The sequence below is a fragment of the Juglans microcarpa x Juglans regia genome, chromosome 5S (genome assembly GCF_004785595.1).
Source record: "Juglans microcarpa x Juglans regia isolate MS1-56 chromosome 5S, Jm3101_v1.0, whole genome shotgun sequence".
NCBI lineage: Eukaryota > Viridiplantae > Streptophyta > Magnoliopsida > Fagales > Juglandaceae > Juglans > Juglans microcarpa x Juglans regia.
In genome coordinates this window covers 6,306,548-6,325,175 of record NC_054603.1, presented here as the reverse complement: position 1 = coordinate 6,325,175, position 18,628 = coordinate 6,306,548, and the positions used below count along the sequence as shown (strand labels likewise).

Sequence of the window (18,628 nt, the reverse complement as noted above, 5' to 3'; positions counted from 1 at the left end):
AATTTTTTAAACAAAAAATGATTTTGGATTCTAAAAATTGATTTAGTTTATTTTTACAGATGAGATAAAATAATTTGAAACTAAAGTTAAAAAAGTACAATAAAATATTAATGTTAAAATATATTTTTTTAATATTATTTTTATTTTAAAATTTAAAAAAATTAAATTTTATTTTATTTTATTTAAAAATTTTAAAAAAATTATAAGGATGAGACGATAATAATTATAAAACAAACGATTTGTTAGTACTCAGTTCTCTTATTTAATGGTGAAGCTTTACAAACTCTCTTCCCTTTTCTCCAAAACCAAAGTCCAATATTTCATTACCAAGAAATGGCTTCCTTACAAGAACTGCTCGCCGAGGAAGGACTTGAGCTCCAACGCAGGAAACTTCCCAAGACTCGAAAGCCTGTGAATCCTAGCAAGAGAGCACAACCACACGAGTCAGTACCTGCGCTGCGTATGTACATCTGCCATGACCGAAATTCTCTGCATATCTCGAAACAGAAGATCGAGAAGACTAGTTCAAAAAAAGGGTCTTCGGTATTCTCGTCTCAAAGGGTGCTGTCGGAATCAGAGGGATCAAATGCCAAGTCATGGATGCCAGAGGGTTCAAGAAGAGATGATCTTGCAATTGATGAAGCAGCCATTAGAGCTGTGATTTCTATTCTCAGCGGATACATTGGAAGGTACGTAAAAGATGTGAAATTCCGGGAAACAGTTCGGGTGAAGTGCAAGTCTTGCTTGGTGAGAAAAAAGATGGAATCTGATAATGGAATTTTTATGAACATGGAACTCGGTATTGAGAGCGTACAGAAGTTGGTAGAAGATCAAGCGACCAGGAAGGAACTAAGGATGAAGACATTAAGAAACTCCATTCGGCTTCTAAGCATCGTCGATTCCTTAAATTCTAGAAAGTCAAAGAATGGTTCAACATGCGGAACACCCAATTCTCACATTTCTGCGTGTGCTCAGCTATACTTGGCAATTGTCTACAAGTTTGAGAAAAACAATCGGATTTCTGCTAGGCACCTACTTCAAGTTTTCTGCGATTCGCCCTTTTTAGCTCGAACCCACTTGCTTCCTGATCTTTGGGAGCATTTCTTTCTTCCCCATCTTCTCCATCTCAAGATATGGTACACTACCGAAGTCGAAACTCACTCGAACTTGGACTATGTTAAGAAGGAGAAGGTAATCACGGCCTTGAGCAAAGCATACAATGAACAAATGGACAAGGGAACTGCTGTCTTTGCTCTTTACTATAAAGAGTGGCTTAAAGTTGGGGTTATGGCCCCTCCAGTTCCTATTGTGCCTTTGCCATCAAAACCCAGCTATGGATCATCGAAAAGAAGATCATCAGATTCTTACACTTCACAGTCTTCCATGAACAGGAACTTGTAAGTTAATGAAGGAGATGGTTTAATCATTTCTATAAAATGTAAAAAAATTTGACATTTAGTTTTTTGCTAATAGTGAATTTTGCTTCCTGATTTCCTAATCAACGAAGATACCGAGATGTGCTCGTCCCAACACTTGAACGGAGATCTATGGACCTGGTTGATCCAGATGGACCTTCAATGGATACTTGGGATTTGAAGGAAGAGGTGAAACTTTGCACACACGAAGATAACTGCAGTTTTGTTAATGTGGGTTACTTTATTAATGTTTTAATTTAAAGTTGCATAAATAGTGACTGTTACGTTGCAGATGATCGCCTTTTTTCTGTTTTGTACAGAAAGGAGATAGGACTCATCGAAGGTCATCAAGCCAAAACTTAAGAGATTCGAGAGTTGAATTATGCACTGAGCCTAAAAATGCAGATTATATCCAATTCTCTGCTTGCCGAAGTCTGCCAACAGAACGCAATCACACGGCCAAGATAGGTTCGGTCAGAAATGAAGAAAATACCCATTCAAGTGAATTAAGCAGAGCCATTTACACTGTTTGCTCCTCGGATTCTCTATGCGAGTGTGAAATTTCCCTTCGTATAATCTGCAAAGCCTGGTTGGACTCACATGGTGATCCTGTCGTTGAAGCTGCATTATCAGAAGCCTCCATTATTGAGGGGATGCTAGAGGTTTTATTTGCTTCTAAAGATGATGAAATTTTAGAACTCATAATATCGATTTTTGCTGAATTTGTAGGAAGGAAGGAGGTGTTTAGGCAGATTATACTGAATTCAGATCCACGGCTAGACATTTTCTTGAGACTTCTGAGGAGCAGCAGTCTATTTTTAAAGGCTGCTGTTCTGCTTTACCTATTAAAGCCCAAGGCAAAACAGATGATATCATTTGAATGGGTGCCACTACTCCTTCGAGTATTAGAATTTGGAGATCATATGCAGATCCTATTTACAGTACGGTGCAGTCCTCAAGTGGCAGCAATATACCTTTTACACCAACTCCTTACAGGTTTTGATGAAGATAGAAACTTAGAGAATGCTAGACAGTTGGTTTCTCTGGGGCGAATAAACCTTCTGGCTCAAGGAATTGAGAGAGGGGATTCTCATGACAGGAGCAATGCTGCTTTGCTCATGTCGAGATGCATTCGAGCTGATGGAAGCTGCCGAAATTATTTGGCTGAAAATTTGAACAAAGCATCTCTCCTTGAACTTCTTGTTCTCGAGTGCAAGAATTCTAATAGCTGTGCTTTTGCTTTACTAACCGAGTTACTCTGCCTCAGTAGGTATGAATTTTTTACCTTTTGCAGTCTTTTCTCTTTCAGAAGCTCAATCCATTTTCTAATAATTCGAGGGGTTTTTACCAGAAGAACCCAGATGATAAAGTTCTTATGCGGACTGAAAGAAGCATGGAGTGGTATGAACGCCATGAACATTTTATTAGCCTATCTCAAGAGAGCCCCACCAGAAGAATATCCACTGGTCGCAGCAATGTTATTGCAGCTTCATCTTCTGGTAATTCTATACCATTCACTTTTGTTTTCAGAGTTTTATGATTCCCAAGAATTCAAAAGAGAATCTCTCCACCGTTTGTTACTCCATCTTCTGAGAATCCAAACTGGCCATTTGTATAAAAGAAGTTGGTTGTGCAGTCTTGAGCAGTAAGCATAACAAGTAGCACTCATGTGGCAGGGTGATACTATGAAGTACAGTGTATATAGAGAAGAAGCTGTTGAGGCAGTGATAACTTCTTTGGACTGTCGACTATGTAACAATAAGGTTCAAGAACAATCAGCGAGGGCTCTTCTGATGTTGGGAGGCCATTTTTTCTATAGTGGAGAGGCATCAGCAGAAAGTTGGCTTTTACAACGAGCAGGTTTCCATGAGAATGCAGGGGATTCATTTCGTAGCAAGGAAATTGTTATTGATGGTTTCATGCACTCAGTAAGCTTGCATACATTAAACTCGCAAATTATATAAAAATGAAATATTCAAGAGGAATAGAGATTGACAGTAATTTTTCTTGTATTCATATGTCCTAATCTAAACTTCTCTGTCCTAGTGGTTGGTTGATTTTTGTGGTTTCGGTTACTTGATTAGAATGAAGAGGAAGAGGCAACAGAAGATTGGCAAAGGAAAGCAGCCACTGTCTTGATCCGAAGTGGGAATAAGAGATTATTGGCTGCCCTTTCAGAATCCATAGCCAATGGCATCCCGAGTTTAGCACGAGCAAGTATCATTACTGTCACTTGGGTGACCAGCTTTCTCCATTCAGTTGGAGATGAAGATTTGCAGTCCATGGCATGCTCAATTCTCATGCCACAATTGCTTGAATCTCTGGATTGCAGGAAAGATCCCGAGGAAAGAGTGCTAGCTTCATACTCACTACTGAATCTCTTTAAGAACTCAGGTATAATGAAATCTTTCACCGTCTTCTGAAGTATTTCTATAAAGGATGACAGAATGGTATCTAAAAATACTGCTTAAAAATGTTGTTCTTCTAGAAAGCTCAGAGAAGATGCTTTCTCCGCACTAGAAAATACCGTCTTCTGATATCTGATGAGCTGAGTAGTTTCAGCTGTTTGCCTCTCTCTATACCAAAATTTTTCGTCTATTTTGTCTACAGAATGTGTTTCTATGCTCTCATCATGGGATAAAGAATTGCTGGGCAATCTCCAGAATATATCGCTAGTGACATGGACAGCTAGGGAGCTTTTTTCGATCATCACATGCAGCAGCTCGAGGCAATAGCTGGGAAATGGAAGCAAATCATCAACTTTAAACTCCTTTTTTTCTCGCTATTAACAGACCAGTGTTGGAATCTCTTTACCTGCAAGTTAAGGAAAGAATATCTGGAGAATGTTGTTAGGGTTGAGTGTATGTGTAATATTTCCTCCGTCGATTTTTTTTTCTTTTTCTTTTCCCTCCGTTTTTAAAGAGAATATATTTAGTGAAACATACTGATGAGTATAGTTTTAACGTATGCATGTTTCGTGTATTCGATTTAAAAAAATAACTAAATATGAAATATTTTTATTTTTAATGGTGAGCCTCCTTTCTTTCAAAGGGAGTACACGATATACCTTATAACTATATCTAATATTATTATAAAAAAAAATAAAAAATAAATAAATGTAAATACTCTTATCTTAATAAGTTTGCTTCTCATATTTCCTTCCAAAAACTAATGTCTTTGGTATAACTGAAACCGCCTAAGTTCATAACTGAAACCGCCTAAGTTGTGGCGCCTTCACCAACATTGGTAACTGTCCTCTGAAGTTTCCATTTGCAGAAGAGTAAGAAGTAATGATTGAGGGGTGATTAAGATCAGAAGATGGGTTTGAACAGCTATAGTTTCTTGATCCAATGATTTCTTTGATTCTTTGCTTTGTAGAGGTTAAAAGAACATATATTATTCACATAATCTTCTGGGGTTGCATCAGATATCAGACTGGGAACTAGTGGTCTGTTAGGATCAATGTGACCTGCTCCCATGGACAGGGGTGAACAAGTTTGGAAACCTATGTTGTACTCCCTTATCTGAGTGTCCAGTGTTGTCCCAGATGGCGGTTATATTGGTAGACATAATAGCAGTGGTTATAATGGTAAAAATGAAACATGAAGAACCCTCTATTCGGAGCATTTTGGTGTAAGTGCTCGTTCATGCAATGAGTTTCTTCGAGTAGCACCTCGAGTTATTTTGAAAATGAAAATAAAATAAAAAGTTTCTAAGACGACACCAGTTCTCAACTAGATCTTCAAATTGTGCTATCGAAGCCGTGACCCATTCCCACACATTTTAGATTACCAGATATTATTTGTTTTTTTAATCTAAATTTGAGAGCTCAAGTTCTTATTTTATAGAAGAGGACAATATCTCAATTTAATTGAAACTCTTGTGGCGAAGAACACCTTGGGATTACAAATCCATGTCGTCAACACACAAAAGCTTAACATAAGAGAGAATGAGATGGCAAGCACAGACAAGGAGAACGTAAGCAAAACACACCTATAAATAGACAGGGTCCGGTCCAGTCCACACAATCCCTGATTCTTTACAGCAAAACACAAGACACACAAGAGCATAACATTCAACCATCACAACTGTAAGAGCAAAAGAAACATGAACAAAATACTCTCAGACAAACTGAGACAGAACCCATTAGATTCACGCACAAACTCCTTCATCAATCCACACGAGAAAGGAGGACGTCGGGCATTGTCAACAAAAGTCGTCTATTTCTTACCCCTTTCTAAAAAGAGGAGAGAACAAATGGCAAACCATGCAGGCAGCCTTCTAAACAAAAAACATGATATTTTCCAAGGAAGCATGTAACTTGAAGAAATTCTGATCAAAAGATGCAAGTGACGATGATGACGACGACGATGATGCCGATGATGTTGAAACTGGAGACCGCCCCTCTATCATTGCCTCATAATAAAGTCGTCCCCTATAAGCAACAAGGTCAGCGTAGTACACTGGTGGGACTAGCGACACAGGTTTAGTGCACCGAGCAAAGGTAAAACACAGTTCGTATATGAGCTTTTGCAATTGGTCAGAAGTAAACCTATGGTCATCCCACAGGACATGGTAGTGCGTGGGCTTGCTTGTCCCAAGGCTTCCAAAGTGGCTACAGAGATAGAAGTCAAATTCAAAAGGGTGAACTATTATTGTGTCCACAACTGTGCCCGGAGACACATTTCCAGTAGAACACCCATCCCTTGCACTCTCCGGAAAGAAACGAGTCTGATGCCTCTTTTGGGCAACAATAAGTGTGATGCTTGGAGAGTATTTTATAGCTTGGAGTGCCCTCTTGAGATCTTGCAACTCTTCATTGAGAACCATATCAAATTGGCTCTCACTTACTCCATCACGGAAGATCACAATCTTGTCTGGCCTAACATTATTGAGCTGAGCATATCGTTCAACTAGTTCCAAACACATGTCTCCAAAATTCAGAATCGTCTCCTTCCTATGAACTTGTGGGCGGACACGTGCTACATAACGATTTGCAGCAGGCCAGTTCATGGTTGCAACAACAGCTGCTATGGATGGACTTATAGTGTTCCGTGCAGCAGGATGATTAACATCAGCCCCCACAAACATAACATGCCCTTTCCCTTCAAAACGGGGCAACGGATTATTGAGCTCTACATTGCTACCTCCAAGCTTGGCATTTATCTTGATAGCAAGATTTGCAAGATACTGGTCATTTGCTTTGTTGGCACAAGTGGACAGACAACACTGTGTCACAATACCAAGTTGGGTCTCGGAGATCCACTTGAGATATTTGTAACCAGGATCCCTCCTAGACATAACACAAAGAAGAATTTGTAGATTACCTTTACAAATCCTATAAGCCTCTTTCTTAATACTTTCAAGTAGTTCACACAGCATGTTAAGCCTTGAAAATTTCCACATTGTTGTGCACTCATATATAAGAGGCTCCTCCATGCGGATTCCCAGATTTCCACACCGGTTAATAAGCTTTGGAATGAAAAAATCAGGATTTAGTCCAGATCTTTCAGAAGAGCTGAAGTCGATAACACCCCACCTGTCAATTCTCTTGCCTTCCACCACTGACTTTCCGACAAGGTTCCACTGACATTTCTCTTTCTCAACCGTTACCTTGATCACTTTACCATTCGAAGCACCAAGCTTCAACTCAGGTGGCCCAATAATGCGTCCTGTAACTTTGGTCATGTTCATGTTCACTGCCATTCCAAAATTTTGAGCGATGCCTCCACTGCCAATAGATCAAGGACCAATTTAATAATTTTCAGATTGATATAATCTGTTAATGAATACAAAACCATGCGAAGTTATGTTAAGTTATCAAAAAAATTTACTTATAAAAAAAATTATGTATCATGAATTTGACAAACCAAAACTATCTACATCATAAGGTGAAGAATCAAAATGTCTCAGGTTCTTCTACATTTTATCTATGGACAACCAAATCAGCAAGATACAGGAGATGCAAGGTCTATATGTCCAACATTAGTTGATCAGCTATATAATCATAGCAGGATCCTACTAATGCCATGTAGCTAAAATAAAACATTTATGTTTCATGAATTTGACAAACCAAAACTATCTGCATCATAAGGTGAAGAATCAAAATTTCTAAGGTTATTCTACATTCTATCTATGGACAACCAAATCAGCAGGATACAGGAGATGCAAGGTCTACATGTCCAACATTAGTTGATCAGCTATATAATCATAACAGGCTCCTACATGTAACTAAAATCTTAGTTCTCTGGCCCTCAAATTTCATTATTTTTGCATGGCTATCATAGACATTGCAGTGACAACGTCAATGCCAAAAGAAAGTGATGCTGCTCATTGCATAGTGGTTACCGGAGGTGAAGAATTTCACAAATCATAAAGCATGAAATCCAAGTACACTATAATGAGATTTTTAGCATTTGTTTTCATAGACAAGCTACGGCCGATTGCAGCTACCAACAATATATACTCAATTTTCTGTAAGCAACATAAAGAACAATATTACTAAAACAGTTTAGCATGTATTTTCAAGTGCTTTCCTAAAAATTCATATAATTTTATTTTGATAGGAAAAATTCATAAAACAAATTATTAAACCAAAGAACTGTCTTTGCAGTAAGTGAGACAACCACCTGCAAATACTATCAGCACTCAATGACCAATTTGTTATTTCATGAAACAGTGAGAAGAAAAAATATAAGAAAGCAACAAAAGAACCAGCACAGGATAATTACATATTATTCTATAAATAGACTGAAGTGTCATATTTACATACCCCAGAGGTCCATCTTTTGAGCGTACCATACTGCATATCTCCCTCTCCCTATCATTTGGCCGTACAAGTGACATGTTCTTCAACATTATGGCTGCATTTCTATCCAAGTCTTCCTTAGGAAACCTTTGGCCCTCAAATAAGATACAGAACTCCATTGGCACATAGTTTTTCTTTTTTCCTTTCCCTAAATCCAAGCAGGGAATATCCTTATACCTAATATCTTTGCCATATTTGTCCAAAAAATAATCAACAATGCTCACTTTCTTGGTTGGATTCTTGCCCTCTGGGTCTTCCTCATCAAATGATATACGTCGTGTATTCTCAGAAGTTAAACCCTTGATGATGTATTTTTGTTTGGTTTTTCGGTGAGTCACAGTAACTTTCAGATCCTTCAATGCACCAACTACATCCGCCCTAAACTTTTGGAAATTAAGGATATCAAATTTATAGATATGCTCCCTGAGGAAATCTATAACCGGCAATCGCTTTCGAAATGCCAAAACCGAGTAGTCCAGACACATGGCCAAACCCTGGGAGGTTTGCTTCAGGCTATGTTGAAACCCTCTAGATGCCATGATGCCGCAACCAAGATCATCTCCTTCCCTAGGTTCTCTGGGGAAAAAACTTCGGCCAACTGAGATCATGTTCCTAGCTGGATTCTCCTTCATTACGAGATCCAATCCTTGTAATATATCTCGGGGGATTGATGAGAGATGCCCGCGTAAGTAATCCTCCAACTTGCAAAGCTTGAGCTCATTTACAAGCTTGATAGTAACTACATATGAACCACCCTTAGTGTCTTCTCCCTCAGCGATTTTCACATTAAATTTTCCTGTGGGCAATGATACCGCGCTGAAAATATTCTTCTCGCCATCATATGCAGTCTTTGTCATGGGAAATCGTACAGGATCATCAGAAGATAATTTGTTCCTGACCACAGAGAGATCAGCTTTTGATATTCTCACAGGCCGACGATTCTTGAGGGGCACCTCCAGTTTCACATCGAGATCATAGTGCATTATAACAGTCTCTGGAGTGAAGTTGACAGGAAAGTGATTGACACGGAGCCTACTCGTTCGGATAGCAAGTGCGCCCCCTTTATCGGGTCGTTTAACAGGAAGAATTCTGTTTGAATCTTCTGGAGGAGTTGTCAATTTTTCTGAAATACTCATTGCTTGCAGTTCTGAAACAACAGGATCTGTGAAGAAAAAAAGTTGTTAATCACTGAAGCTGCTCAAAATATAAATTAATATGGTTCTCTTTTATGCAACCACGGTAATTTCCCGGATTCCTCCCCCCCCCCCCCCCCCCCCCCCCCCGGCCTGGGAAAAAAATCGTAATCTCCATCGAAATCTGACTGTCGCGACGTATGTTTACGAAGAAAATGGAGGCAGAAAAATAAATAAATAAATAAAGCCTGATGAATAAATTTGATTATGCCGATCAACTCCGGCAAAAGCAACAGATATAGTCATTCAGGAATCCATATTCCCTCTCCTCTCCGTTTCCCCCTTATTATCAACAACCAATCAAAAAACATAGAGTGAAGAGATCAAATACCGGGGATAGGTTCAGGAGAAATCTGAGGCGGACGCTGAACGGGTGGAGCAGCAGCAGTAGGAGTAGTGGATCCTACTTCCCACTGAATCTGACCCGCCCCACCCCTCCAAGCTGGTCCTCTAACACCACGACCAGCCGCGCTGCTCGAACCCTCACCGGAACCGCCCAACGAAGCGGATTCCACCACCTGACCCATGGGAGGACCAGAAGCAACAATGTCATCGCCTTGCGGCTGTCGCGGTTGTCGATCCCACGGCCCCCCAGGCCGCGAACCCCTCCACTGCTGATGTTGTTGACGACCACCACGACCACCCCTTCCTCCTCCGTCTCTGCCTCTTCCTCTCCCTCTGTTCCCACCTCCTCTCTCCATTGGATCTCGGGAGCAAACTCTCAAGGACGCAGAACAATCAGACACGAAACAAAGTAGTAGAATTCAACAAGCAAAATTAGAGCAGAGGCAGAGCATGTGTTTGTTTGCGGGAGGAGGCCGGATGGGAGCTCAGCTAAATAAATAAATAAGAAAAATGACGAATCTTTCTTTTGCTTAGTACCCAAGGGCAAGTAAAGTCGAGCTAGGGAAATCGTCGTTCCAAGACCAGTCCGCTCCACTGCGAGTCAAAGAAGGCAAAGGTGCATGGGTGTGGTGATGGGCGAGGACAAAGGAGTTGGTGAAGCATCCGAGGAGGTTCCACTGTTCCAGAAGCTTCGATGTAACCGATACAAAGAAGATTTTTGTACCCGACAACGCTGTCTGTGGAATGATCTACCAAAAGCATGACTTTACTATATATTTTATTGAGACTAGTCAAGTTAACGTTATTCGTTTCAAAAGGATCATAATTTCTAGACCCTGAATAACGTATTGTCTAAAGAATACTGTCATGTATATATATCATTTTAAGCAAAATAGTACATTTATTGAATACTACAATATTATATGTATTGAGTTATAATTTTATTTTTTAATTTTTAATTTAATGTTTTCATCCTTTTAAGTAACTTACACATCATAACTAAAATTACAAGTATAGATAATTGTTTTTTAGAAAAATCAAAGTTATGTATAATATGAGATTTTATTCACTACATTCTTTATTTTGATTCAAAATAAATTTCACAAATTAATGTAATTAGATATAGTACACCATATTGTAAAACTCAAAACAAAAATATGTAACATATCACATTTAATTACCTCATTTTATCAGTTTTATTAAAAAGATTTACGTGTAAATCTAACTTATATTTAAAATTAGTGGATTGATCTCATTTTAAATTCTTATATCATTTATTTTTTAAATTTCATCCTAAATAATTAAAATCAAGAATTTTGCACTTTTCACCTCCCTTTAAGAATAGATAAATGTGATGAAACCTTAATTTTTTTGAGTGGATTATTTAAATATCATTGCTTAAAGCTTAAGTTAAAAAAAAAAAAAACACAAATAAAAAATAATTCTATAAAAATATTAACGATACAAAGAAAGAAAAAAAAGGCCACGGTCTCCCTCGACGGTGCTCACCGAAAGAGGCAACCTTGAACACTTATACAAAATTAAGAGGAAAAGAAAAAGGGCCACCGTCCCCTTACCGTGCCACGCACTGAGGCCATCTCTCTCTTCTTCTTTTTTCATTTTTTTTTTTTTAAGATTTTAATAATATTGTAAGTTTGCATCTTTAATGTCATCAAATGCCATGAAAATAATACAAATAGTCGTTGAGTAGATTCGTGTCTACTCCGACCCAACATGCTCATATAAACTACTTGTATATTTTTAATTTCCTCGATCCCCACTTTTGTTGACTCTATGAACTAATATTCTTATTCATCTTAGTAGGAGCTTCCCAAATAAATATATTAATGGATAACCAAAACGTGGAAGATGGGTGATTATCTTACTTATTTTTTAAAATCTGCTAATTATTAAAACACGATTTTTAAGGGAGATTTGGATAGTGAGTTAAGACGAAATGAGTTGATACAAAAGTTAAAAATTAAATAAAATATTATTAAAATATTATTTTTTTAATATTATTATTCTTTTGAGATTTAAACAAATTAAATTATTTATTATATTTTGTATAGTATTAAAAAAAGTTATAATAATTAAATGAGATAAATTTTGAGACTTTTATATCCAAACCGAAGCCATATTGGCACTACAAGAAACAGGGTTTTTTGCGGCGTTAAAATTCGATGCAAATAATCTCCAAAATCGCTGCAAATAACCTTTTGCAGCGATTCATCGCACTTTCATCGCAATTATTAACTCACTTAAAAGTTCAACCAGCGAAACCCAAAATTTTTTTAGAAAATTGTTTATTTACAACGATTTTTTTCACTACTAATATTGTAAAATACGCCGCAAATAACTAAAAATGCCGTGAATATTGTAAAATACGATGCAAAAGGTAAAACTAAAAACGTGCAGGTTCGAAGCCACATCGACCAAGAAAATCGCCGTGAATAATGACTTATTGCGGCAATATTATTTCTATCAGACAATAAATTGCCGCAATAAATCGCCTTAATAGAGCCATTTTCTTGTAGTGTGGGAGAAACAAAACTACGTTGTATTTTTAGTAACTTCTTATACATCATGAATCAGAAGCATATCAATTATCTCGTAGTTTTTATACAATTATTTATTATTTCATAATTCAAATCCATTCGAATTTAAATAAATCTAAAACTTAATATTTTGTTAAATGGTTTTGAATAAATTCTGTATATAATTCATATAGGAGATGGAAAGTGCCGCCTCCAAGACTCATGGAAAGTCCTTAGAAAAAAGAACATTATTATTTATTTATTTATTTATTAAAGTCAGGTAGTGCCACAACAGCTCACATAGGAACATTATTATTATTATTATTATTATTATTTATTTTGATAAGAAATAAAATAACTAAAAATTATTTGCAGGTATTCGGTGGTGTCTGTCTCCACAGTTAACGGAGGATAGTACGTTTGAAGATGATTCCATACATCAGTTAATATTCATTTTCAAACTTTATATTTATAATTTTTTTTCATAAAATGTGAATGTATTTTTCATAAGATGTTGAATATTTTTTATAAAAAAACTCTACTTGCAACCGGCTGGGAGAACCCTGTGCAATTGGTTGCATAAAAATTTTTATTTTTTCCCACTCTCTCATTTCGCTCCCTCTCTCTCACTCTTATCAGTGTTTTTTTGTTCACTCATAGCCAAGGAGACCGCCAAGGACTGGAAGGGCCTTCGCGTAACGGTCCAAAACCGTCAGGCCAACGTCTCTGTTGTTCCCTCCGTTGCCGCTCTCGTTATCAAAGCCTTTAAGGAGCCCGAGCGTGACCGTAAGAAGATGAAGAATATCAAGCACACTGAGAACATCTCCCTCGACGACGTCATCAAGATTGCGAAGGTCATGCGGCACAGGTCCATGGCCAAGGACCTCTTTGGGACCGTCAAGGAGATCCTCGGTATGTGCATGTCCATCGGTTGTATGGTCGATGGGAAAGACCCAAAGAACTTGCAGCAGGAGATCACCGATTTTGATGTCGAAATCCCTCTAGACTTAGTTCCCCATTGAGGATTTTTTTTTTCAAATATAGTTTTAATTTTTTTTTTTTTTGGGATAATTTGGAGATTGTATGGTTTCCTATGTTTTAGAAATTAGAATATTTGCAGGGATTTATATGCTAATTTAATTATGTTGATGGAGTTATGGTATTAGTGTGATTTCTTTCGCTGGGTGATTGATTATTGTTAAAAAAAAAAAAAAAAAATTTACTTGAATTTCACTACGATGGAGGTCAGCAGCAGGGTTGGGTCTTTTGTGAGTGACGACCTGCCATGGCTTGAGGCTGGCTGGTGGCGACAATGGAAGGGAAGAAATCAAGAGAGCGAGAGTAAGTGTTTGAAATTTGAGAAAATTTTGCTTCTATTCCAAGTAAAATTCTGAGAATATTGAAACAGGTTGCTAAACGGTAGGGGAATCGGTGGTTATAGAGAGTCAAAGGAAGATAGAGATGAAGGTGGCACAGTGTGGTTACGAAGGACTTGACCACAGAGAGAGAGAGAGAGGCTCGTGGAATTACCGCTAAACATTGATCAAGTTTTTAAGTTTTATTGACTGACGGAAAAAGGAAAAAGGGTGAGAAAGAAATAAGAGGAAGGAAGGGCTGAAGTGGGACCCAATTTGTCAATCGGTTATATAAAGGTTGTATGTAATATTTCTGTTTTTTATAAAATGTGAAATGTCGAATAATAAATAATTATTAATGAGATTATTTTTTAGAGAACTGGATTCGCTGTTGAAAGTCAATTATTCCTCGTTGAAGGGCTGTTGTCTTTTTCTTCCATCTGGTTGGATAGTGCAACCCATCCATCTCTTCTCTGTACATTTCTGATCTCAGACTCATTTTCACCCACTTTTAGGTTTTATTCTAGGAACCCAGAATCCTCACCGAAAGGCAAAACGTTCCTTTTTTCTTTTTCTTTTTTTCAATCATTTTTTTAAACACTTTAAATATTTTAAAAAAATATAAAAAATCATAAATTCATTTAAAAATATTTTCTTAATTATTAAGTAAAAATAAATAAAATGCAATTTGGTAAAATTTTTCGATAGAAAGTTTACGTGGAAATAGTATTTTCCTTTATTCTATTCTATCAAACTGTTCACAGCAGGTTCTACTTCCTTTATTTCCTTTCGGTTCTCCTTGTGCCTGTCTTCTTTGTCGTGTTTTCCTTTTCTTTTACATTTTTTAGTTTTTTTTGTTTTTTACAAGTAAAGCTGTCTTGATGTCGATGGTTTGGTCTCGTTGCTTTAATTGGCTTGCTGGAATTCAGACTTTTGTGATTGCTTTCCATCAAGCATGATCATCATCTTTCTTTTTTGGAAAAGGCTATTCCGCCGCTGAGGTGCATCGACGAAGTTGCTTCATAAGGTTGAACACGTAACGGTTCCGCGTTTTTTATTTTCTACTTTTCAAGAAAATAGTTTTGACGTGGCTGTCATCAAGATCATGTCAATGGTATAACTTCACCGATACACTTCGAGTAGCCCCATCTTTCTTGCTTGTTCCTTTGTGGGTTCTCTGCTCGGAAGACCCTTCGACTAGCAAGACCCATGGAGTCCGTGTCATTCATATAGTTTTCTATGTTAGAATTTTTTAATGTAACATGATTGTACGACGACGTCATTAATATGGTGTGTAGTTTGGACAGTGGTATCATTAATACGGTGTGATTTTCCGATTTCCTTCTCCCTACCAGTATCTTTAGTAGTCTGTCGATATCCTTCCTGTCAAAAGATCAAGAATTTTCCGTACATTACGTGCGCCCACTAAGCGGGCGAGCACTCGAGAGCAAGGCATTACCCGAGGGCCCTCCAAACTGACGAGTCTTATCTCTTACAACACACTTCCTCCTACAAGTTGCATCCAGAGGAGCCTACTCATAGACCGAGTTGGAGAATTTGTCCGTTCTGGACTAGGCCTTTGGTCTTAATTTCCTTAGTTGTTATTTTCAGGCCCGCTATGTCTGAAGGGAAGGAACATTAGATTGAGTTTGAAGAAATGTAATAAGCTGTTTACATTGCTCTGGAGAAAATGGAAAGTTTTAAGTTACAACTAAATCAGAAACAAATTGGCTAGCAGTGGCCTGATTGACCTTAGTGGATACATATAAATCTTGTAACATTTATCAACAATATGCCCTAATAAGCCACAGTGTGTACAGTTGGGTCGATCTTTCCAAGGAATAAAAGGCTTGTAGTTTCTTGATCCAGTAGATCCACAATTAGAATCACAACTAGGATTACGAGTAGAATCAAGATTAGAAAACATAGCATTAGAAGACAGAGTCAGTAACGATTAGAGGTGGGCAACGAGGCCCCGCACCCCACTGCACCGCCCCCTTCGCCTCTATTAAGGGTGGGCAGCGGGGCAGATTACCCCGTCCGCCAGATGCAAGGGCCAGTGGCTCTGCCTGCATCTGGCACAGCGGCGGCGGGATAGGGGTGACCCTTGCCCTGCAAATCCCCCCCTCCCCGTATACATAATATATAATTATATATATAAGTATATATATATATATATATGTAAAGGCATGAAATGACGTCGTTTCATGCCTGGGTTTGTTTACTTAATAACAAATAACGAAACGATACGGTGTTGTCAATGAAAAAATGGCATTGTTTCGTTATTTTTTAAGATCCCCCCCCCCCCCCGGCGAGCTCAGTTCACCCAATATCCACTTTGAATCTCTCTCTTTCTCTCTCTTTGAGTCTCGCTCCCTCTCTGCAATCTGCATCTCCGTCGCTGTCACGATAGTCTTCCGTGACTCCGTTTTCATCTCCGTCACCGTAGGTAAGAAACCCTAAATTAAGGTTTTATTTTTTGTTATTTATATTTTATGGAATGGAGATTGAAAGAATGATGGGGTTTAATCAGAGATGAAGGATGAGATTTTGTGAATTGTGTACTGTGAGACTTGATTGTGCATGTGGTTTGAATCGTTGATGATTGATGAACGATGTGTGACTGTGTGAATCTGTCCGTGTGTTTTTTATTTTTTTGAGTTTGTATTATGTAATGTGTGTGAATTTTGATCTTTGATGACTTGATTTGTGGCTAATTAATTCGGATTGGAACCCTAATTAATTTAGGATTCCAATCTGAAACCCTAAATTAATTTAAGGGTTTCAATATTTGAAACCCCTAAAATAATTTAGTATTTCAAAATACCCTAAATCTAATTTGGATTAAGTTTGAAAAATTTGCTTAAAAAGAAAAAAAGTGAAACCATACAAGCTGGCTTTTATGTTTAATGTTTTTAATTTGGGTATTTCATTTTTTTATGTTTGATGTTTGATGTTTTAACTGTTTCTTTTTTCTTTTCTTTTTTATCACAAAGCTTATTAATTTAGGGTATTTCGAAATACTCTAAATTTAATTTGGATTGAGTTTGAAAACTTTGCTTTAAAAAAAAAAAGTGAAATCATATAATCTGGCTCTTATGTTTGATGTTTTTAATTTGGGTATTTCATTATTTTATGTTTGATGTTTGAACTGTTTTTTTTCCTTTTTTTTCATTACAAAGCTGATTAATTTAGGGTATTTCGAAATACCCTAAATTTAATTTGGATTAAATTTGAAAACTTTGCTTAAAAAGAAAAAAAGTGAAACCATACAAGCTATCTGTTATGTTTGATGTTTTTAATTTGGGTATTTCATATTTTTATGTTTGATCTTTGATCTTTGATATTCCAACTTCCAATATATATGTTAATGTTTGGATATTAATTGTAATTTTCATAATTAATGTTTGGATGTTAATTATTTAGCATGTTGATATGTTTGTTATAATTTCATATTTCTTGTTTGCTTAAGTTCATGGATATGCCGGCAGATTCTAGTGCGAGCTCTCCTTTCTAGGCCCAGGGTACCCCTACCCCTACCCCTACACCAACCCCTACTCCTACTCCTACTCCTACCCCTAGCTCAACACCTACCCCTACGGCACATTGCCTCGCCCCCAAGCCCAGCAAGAAACCTACTTCCATAGTTTGGGTTCATTTCTCCAAACTAGAGGGTGGTGACGCCAATTACCCCCAAACCAAATGTAACTACTATAAAAAAATTTATGGATGCCACTAGAGGAAACATGGCATCTTACAATTAAAGATGTGCTTAGAAGAGCAATGCAAAAAAAATCTAATATTAAGATCATTACAATAGAAGAACCAATCTAGGCTAAAAATTGGACTTCAAAAAATGACGGATGGAACTTGTGGGGGTGTAACTTTGAGGGAGTATACTAAATATGATCCCAATGAGTGTAGAAGACACCTAACTCGTATGATCATCATGGATAAGCTACCTTTTCAAGTTGTTGATGGGAAAAGGTTCCAAGCGTATTCTCGCTACTTGGAACCAATGTTTAATATTCATTCTCGTCACACTGTGGCAAATGATGTAAAAAATTATTTTTTGGTTTGAAAAAGAGAAGTTGATGGGTCAATTTGGCAGGTTAATTTGTTTGCCTCACACTGATAGTTGGACATCAGTCCAAAATTTTAATTATATGTCTTTGATTGTGCATTTTGTTGATTGTCATTGGACATTACATAAGAAAATTATAAAATTTTGTCAAACCATAGATCACAAGAATGAGACAATTGGGAAGGTCATGGAGGCCGCAATAAAGGAGTGGGGGTTGACCCGAGTTGTTACAGTCACAGTTAATAATATCTCGTCTAATGATGTCATATTGTGACATCTGAATACCTATCTTAAAGAGACAAATGAGACATTCATGGGTAGTGAGTGTCTGCATGTGAGATGTGCGGCACTATTCTGAATCTTATTGTCACTAATAGTTTGAGGAATTTTCATGACGTGATTGCTCGAGTCAAGACTGCTGTGAGATTAGTGAGATCTTCTCCTTCGAGGTTAGAGAAATTCAAGGTTGCTGCGAGGTCTACGAGCCTAACATCCAAAAAGGGCTTTTGTACTAATATGCCTATACGATAGAACTCAACATTTTTTATGTTGAAGGCAGCCCAAGAATATAAGCTAGCATTTGTATTATTGAGTGACGAAGCCATCCAATATGTTAAATATTTTGATGATCACGAGAGATTGGAGAAACTCGTAGATGATAATTGGAAAATGTATCTATTTTTGTAAAGTCTTTTAGGCTTTTTTATGAGATCACCACGACTTTATCTGGAACTTTGTACCCTACATCTCATCTATTATGTCAGCAAATATGTAAGGGTAAAAGAATAATTAGATGACATGGTCGCAGATGATCACATTAGGTTGCAGGAGATGACATTGGTTATGAGGACAAAGTACAACAAGTATTGAGGAGATTTTACTAGGGCTAAT

The 18,628-nt window shown here is 37.4% G+C and overlaps 3 protein-coding genes across 4 annotated transcripts; 2 read left to right on the top strand and 1 right to left on the bottom strand.

Moving 5' to 3' along the window:
- The first annotated feature begins 269 nt into the window (after positions 1–269).
- On the top strand, positions 270–4,295 carry LOC121268684 (putative E3 ubiquitin-protein ligase LIN-1). 2 transcript variants are annotated; one of them, XM_041173024.1, is made up of 7 exons: positions 270–1,397; positions 1,508–1,604; positions 1,736–2,685; positions 2,767–2,914; positions 3,092–3,343; positions 3,500–3,809; positions 4,026–4,295. In XM_041173024.1, the coding sequence occupies exons 1-7, from the start codon at positions 334–336 to the stop codon at positions 4,148–4,150; spliced, it is 2,946 nt and encodes a 981-aa protein (XP_041028958.1). In that variant the 5' UTR covers positions 270–333; the 3' UTR covers positions 4,151–4,295. The 2 variants fall into 2 exon arrangements, with proteins under 2 accessions (XP_041028958.1, XP_041028957.1); XM_041173023.1 differs by having other exon boundaries at positions 1,508–1,646.
- A 1,099-nt stretch (positions 4,296–5,394) lies between these two features.
- LOC121267866 (protein argonaute 2-like) lies at positions 5,395–10,503 on the bottom strand. Its single transcript, XM_041171960.1, has 3 exons — positions 9,748–10,503; positions 8,188–9,385; positions 5,395–7,146 (listed from the first exon to the last, which is right to left on the bottom strand). The coding sequence occupies exons 1-3, from the start codon at positions 10,115–10,117 to the stop codon at positions 5,697–5,699; spliced, it is 3,018 nt and encodes a 1,005-aa protein (XP_041027894.1). The 5' UTR covers positions 10,118–10,503; the 3' UTR covers positions 5,395–5,696.
- LOC121267028 (60S ribosomal protein L12-like) lies at positions 10,382–13,447 on the top strand. Its single transcript, XM_041170911.1, has 2 exons — positions 10,382–10,457; positions 12,959–13,447. The coding sequence occupies exons 1-2, from the start codon at positions 10,382–10,384 to the stop codon at positions 13,318–13,320; spliced, it is 438 nt and encodes a 145-aa protein (XP_041026845.1). The 3' UTR covers positions 13,321–13,447.
- Positions 13,448–18,628: the final 5,181 nt, after the last annotated feature.

Coding starts and splice junctions, on each gene's coding strand:
- LOC121267028 (XM_041170911.1), top strand. CDS start 10,382: ATGGGTGTGGTGATGGGCGAGGACAAAGGAGTTGGTGAAGCATCCGAG. Junction 10,458..12,958: donor ACTGTTCCAGAAGCTTCGAT/GTAACCGATACA, acceptor GTTCACTCATAG/CCAAGGAGACCGCCAAGGAC.
- LOC121267866 (XM_041171960.1), bottom strand. CDS start 10,117: ATGGAGAGAGGAGGTGGGAACAGAGGGAGAGGAAGAGGCAGAGACGGA. Junction 9,386..9,747: donor TTCTCCTGAACCTATCCCCG/GTATTTGATCTC, acceptor TTTTCTTCACAG/ATCCTGTTGTTTCAGAACTG. Junction 7,147..8,187: donor TCAAAAGATGGACCTCTGGG/GTATGTAAATAT, acceptor ATCTATTGGCAG/TGGAGGCATCGCTCAAAATT.
- LOC121268684 (XM_041173023.1), top strand. CDS start 334: ATGGCTTCCTTACAAGAACTGCTCGCCGAGGAAGGACTTGAGCTCCAA. Junction 2,686..2,766: donor GAGTTACTCTGCCTCAGTAG/GTATGAATTTTT, acceptor GGTTTTTACCAG/AAGAACCCAGATGATAAAGT. Junction 2,915..3,091: donor TATTGCAGCTTCATCTTCTG/GTAATTCTATAC, acceptor CTCATGTGGCAG/GGTGATACTATGAAGTACAG.